This window comes from Vitis riparia, chromosome 15, assembly GCF_004353265.1.
Source record: "Vitis riparia cultivar Riparia Gloire de Montpellier isolate 1030 chromosome 15, EGFV_Vit.rip_1.0, whole genome shotgun sequence".
Taxonomy (NCBI): domain Eukaryota; kingdom Viridiplantae; phylum Streptophyta; class Magnoliopsida; order Vitales; family Vitaceae; genus Vitis; species Vitis riparia.
In genome coordinates this window covers 17,791,128-17,796,433 of record NC_048445.1, presented here as the reverse complement: position 1 = coordinate 17,796,433, position 5,306 = coordinate 17,791,128, and the positions used below count along the sequence as shown (strand labels likewise).

General features: G+C 35.7%; 1 protein-coding gene and 1 pseudogene across 1 annotated transcript; one reads left to right on the top strand and one right to left on the bottom strand.

Annotated features, from left to right (window-relative positions):
- Positions 1–731: 731 nt before the first annotated feature.
- LOC117932838 lies at positions 732–885 on the top strand (annotated as a pseudogene).
- A 2,200-nt stretch (positions 886–3,085) lies between these two features.
- Positions 3,086–4,809, bottom strand: LOC117931575 (xylulose 5-phosphate/phosphate translocator, chloroplastic). The gene has a single exon (XM_034852555.1). The coding sequence runs from the start codon at positions 4,622–4,624 to the stop codon at positions 3,341–3,343; it is 1,284 nt and encodes a 427-aa protein (XP_034708446.1). The 5' UTR covers positions 4,625–4,809; the 3' UTR covers positions 3,086–3,340.
- Positions 4,810–5,306: the final 497 nt, after the last annotated feature.

Genomic DNA, 5,306 nt, shown 5'->3' with positions numbered 1-5,306 from the left:
TAAAAAATGAAGGCAAATAAAATAGATTCAAAATCAATAAATTATTTTTATATGTTTCTTCAAACTCATTTCACTTAATTTAATCTATTATATAAAAATTAAATAATTTTAAAATATATAAATTTTTAACTAATTTTAATTATATTCAATTTTCTTTAAAAAAATTTATGGTAAAACCAAACATGAGAAAACCATTTTCCTTAACATTTTTTTTTCTTTTCTTAATATTTACAGAAACCAAACATAGCCTTAAACACAACTTTCATGTATCAAAATTTGATGAATTAATCATATCACAAATAAAAAGAACCCAGGCCACATTAATGACTTCAAATGAAATAATACATGTGTCATCAATATCAATGTAATAGTAGGACATATCCAATTTATAGAAATGATTTGTGTCCTTAAAAAAGATGATGACATGGGTCATATGGAATATGTTAAGTAATTTTTATAATTAAAAAATAATAAATAATATAATTATCATGATAAAAATAATAATTATAAGAGTGTTTCACAACCTTGATCTAGATTTCAAAGAAATATTTGTTGTCACGTTGACCAACAAAGAGAAAAAAAGTGCAGCAGACATAATATAAAAGGACGACCAAGAGACCATACAAAGCATACCTTTCTCGGCCTTTTGGGTAAGATCAAGTGTAGTATCTGTTCTTATCAGTTTAATATCTGATACGTGGCTATCGTCCCACATGATATTAAATTAATTTTTTTTTTCTCGGCCTTTTGGGTAAGATCAAGTGTAGTATCTGTTCTTATCAGTTTAATATCTGATACGTGGGATATCGTCCCACATGATATTAAATTAATTTTTTTAGGGGGAGGTCCCTCCACAATAGCTTGCTCGGGCCTGGCGCACCCCTCCCACTCGTGACAAAAGTTTATGCGTTTGGGCTTTCATGACTTTTTTCAAGATATAACTAATTAATTGTACTTGAAATTTTATCAAATTTGACTATCTATTGTTTAATGAAAAAATGATTTCGAAATCCATCTTTTGTATTTGTTAAATCTTTTTTAGTTAACAAAAGAAGACTTCAAGGATTTAAGGAAGCTATAAATAAAAAAATTATTAAAAATAATATTATATATAAAAGTTATTTTTAAAATATATTTAAACATATTTCATGCTCTCAATAGAAAGCACCAGCAAAACAAGTTGCTACTGGGACAAGAAAAGCATTATTAAGATGATGGACCGCCTGATTTGGATGAGAATGAAACATTTATCGACAGTAGTCTTAACGCACAGAAAGAAGCCGGGACTACAAGCCTTGAAAACAGGGGAGGTTCAAGACCTTGTCATAGATGTTGAAGGCCATGACTTCCATATCACCAGAGATCTAAACCAAAGCTAAGTTTGGGGAAGTTATGGACTTTGAGACTTCCCTTTCTCCTTCTGTCGAGCCTCACATGCTGTTCTAGCGATCTTTGACATGGCTCAGTCCTCAAAGATGCTGCTCAAGGGGTTTCAGTAGTTTCCTAAGAAAAACTAAAAAAGGTACTGATATAATAGATAGGATATACCAGTTAAATACTAGCCAAATATAGGCTGAATTCATGGCCAATTATTTCTCCTGAGAAAGAATTCAATCAGGGTGACACAATGATTTTGATCCTCAAATGAAAGCCAAAAGTGAAAATTAAATATACTGTCCAACCAGGGTATAATTTAGTTGAAGAGACCCTTTGATTCTTCACTGTAGTAACTGTCCAAGTCCTAGTGAACAATGACAAAAGAGAAAGAAAATACACAGCTCCAGGCTCTTGCTAGCACCCATTTCCCCCTTGCTTGAAGCTGCCTATGCTAACAGAAATGGAAATAGTGCCACCACCAGAGACAAATGTAAGATTGACAAACGGAAAAATTGCTCCCAAACAACTTGAGTTCAAGCAAAGCAAAGGTCAGGCGATAAGCATTGGTGGCAAAATTCTTTGAAGATAACAGCAAGTCAGTTCAGGCATTAAGCCTTCAGAAAAATACCATAACAAGCACATTGAGGTAATGCATTGAATTGAGTGGAAAAGAAATGCTGATGATTTGTGTAGAATTGAGCCCATGGTAAATGGTGCAAGGATTTGCGTTAAGTCTTGGAGTGTACCAATTCTTAGGGATCCACTTCCCTTTTCAGTCTTTTTAAAATTTTGTCAATATAATAACTTCTGAACCGTTGGAGTACCAATACATCCTACATTAACAGATCCATTTTCCTTTTCCTCTTTCTCAAAACTTGCTAGGTCCTAGGGGTTCTACAAAGTTATAATAACTTTGGAATAATTTGATTACCAATACATCTTAACCAAAAACCCTAGAAAGGAGATCTGCACTGGGCCTTATGCAATCTTTATTTCTAGCAAGTAACTTTGGAATAATTTGATTACCAATACATCTTAACTTTGGGCCTTATGCAATCTTTATTTCTAGCAAGTAAAACCCTCCCAAAAGCTCTAAATGTAGGTCTCAAAAAGACTTAAGCAACCATTACCTGTATCACTTTCTCATCTGAAATGTCTCAAGACTCAACTAAAAAATTTTGCCAATACATCTTACCCAAAACCCTAAAATGGGTTCTGCACCGGATAATGCCTTACTCTATCTTTAGTCGAGAGTAAAAGCTTCCCAAAAGCTCTAAATGTAGGCCTAAAAAAGATTGAGTAACCTCCAACCTCTATCACTTCCTCATGCGAAATGTCTCAACTAGAAAATTTGGCTTCTCATGAGTCACAAATAAGGGTTTACCAAAGACCTTTTTATTCATAAATAGATATCCTAAATGTCCGACAGAACACAAACAATTTGTGATACACCCTTAAAGAATGCATGTGTCCTGTGACAGACTCATGCCATAGTTTGATGTTGAAATTGACAACTGATAATAGATTAAGCCCAGCTGTGGAAACAAGTTTCATAAGTCTGCATCACAACCATGCCCAACGCTTTGAATTCAAATATGAACTTGTACTTCATCTTCATGTTTTGCTCATAAGAAGATCAAATTGAACTTGAAACACCACCATACTTTGGTGCAACCACAGGCACTAAGTCGTGCTATGCTTATGCAAATTATAATCAAATTGCAACATTTAAATCTTATTTGCTTCTTTGTTCGCTCATAATGTGAATATAAACAACATCAAAATTGTAATGGTAGCAGAACAACTCAGAGAACGATCATATCAAATAGAGAGCACAAAACACAAGAAACAATTTAGGAGATTTGATCAAATTCCACATCCCTGAAAAAAGCAACAAGTCTAGATATGCAAATCCCATCAATTCCAATCAATAAATCGTAAAGAGACCAATTGAACTTTCATTTTAACTACTCTTTTCACCTTCAATTTTCTTTGGGCTTTTCTTGGATGTTGCCTGCGAATACAAGAAAGTCCCAAAAATCGCAATGGCAGATCCAAGCGCATTCAAAGGCTTAACAGGATTTCTGAACACCAAAATAGTGGCTACAATCACTACCACCCTCTTCATTGTGTTTCCAACAGAGAAGGTCAGTGGGCTAATGTCATCAAGTGCTTGATATGATGACTGATTGTAGAGATGGTAAAACACCCCGGACAACATCACCCATATATAAAATGTGGTTGGTTTTCCCACTGCTTGGATTGCTCTGTGATACCCTTCAATCCATTGAGTCCCTTCAACGAAAATTGCCACAGGAAACAGATACAGCAATGAAATTATACTGATCCAACCATATAAATTCAGCCCATTCACTTCCTTGAAGCTCTCTAAGCTTCGCTTTGAGTAAATGTTGCGAAGAACGAACCCCACATTGCTGATCAAAGCCCCCCACAGGCCTTGCAAATTGAAGGAGACTTCGGTGACAGCGGCAAGAGAGCAACCTAGAACAATGGGGAGGATTGAAAGCCAGACACGTAAAGGGTAGGTGTTATCACCTAAAATGGTTGAGAAAATGACTGAGAAAACTGGTTCTGAAGATTTGATGACATGGGTGAAAGAGACAGCCACCTTAGAGAAAGAAACACAGGCGGAGATGTGGCCTATTGTGTGAAACAGTGCAGGCCCAAGAAGAGCAAAAATGAAAGGTTTTGAGATTTTTGGGCATGGCTGGAGCTTAAAAGACCAGAGAATGAGCATCCAAACAGACCCAACAAATAGCTGAAAAGAGGCAAGAAGCCATGGAAAGGGGAACAGATTCAACACCTTCTTGTTGTAGATATTGAACACAATATTCTGAAAATACCACATCCCAAACACAATACCAAGTTGAAGGGTCTTGTTAGGCTTGGAAACTTCACTTTCCCCCTCAAACTCAGCAGCTTTAGCAACCCAAGATCTGGGCTTTGCACCAACCCCAGATGGGTGCTCACCCGTTGTGTCCAAAGATGTGATCTTTGCGCTTGTATCATGGATCTGAGAACTGGGTTTTGCACAAAACCCAAAAGGGTATCCATGGATTCTACTCAAGTTTGAGATTACCTGAGACTTGGGCTTGTTGAACAGACCCCTAGGCAAGTGGAAGTCACCTTGGTTCTGAGCCCTGTGGAGAGCATTTATAGAGTACTGATGGCTTTTTGGCTTGGATAAGGTGATATTGGTACAAGGAACAAGATTCAAAGTCAGCATTTGTGCTGTAGATTTTTACCTTTTGAGAGGCTCTGCAAGTAAAACAGCAAGGAGATGAAGATTATGGAGGAGATTTGTGAATGAGAGCCCTGGAATTTGGTGTCCTTTTGGGGACCCTGTGTTTGGTGGCACAGAAGTTTGAAACTACTGAAAAAAGTGGCACTATCAGGGAGCGACAGATGGATTTAGGGTTTTTCTGGTGAGAGGTGGACTGATATGGTGGGAGTAGTTTGGTAAGTTGGTAGCGTTTGGTGGGTCATGATGTTCATGTCACCACCAAAATGGTAGGTACCAAGAAAAAATCTAAGTAGCTAATGGTCAACTGATCCGACATAGTAGAGAGTTTGAATGTTGATTAGCATGTAAGAAGGAAATATATTTCAATTTTTGAAAAGCCAATAAATTCATAGTAATTGTGAGAGCATTTACAAACCACTTCTAACAAAACAATCGACCAGTAGAAAAATCGTTACTTTCACCAAATTTAAAAGTATTTTTTAAAAAATAATTCATAATGTTTTGTAACTAAAGATTTGAGGTAATTCTCTTAAAATAAAACTATACTTTAAATAATAAAAAATTTAAATGCATTCTCAATAAGATAGAATATTTTCTATTACAATTGACTTACTGAGATAATTTTGGACTATATAAATATACTTAGAAAAAAAATTATTTATAC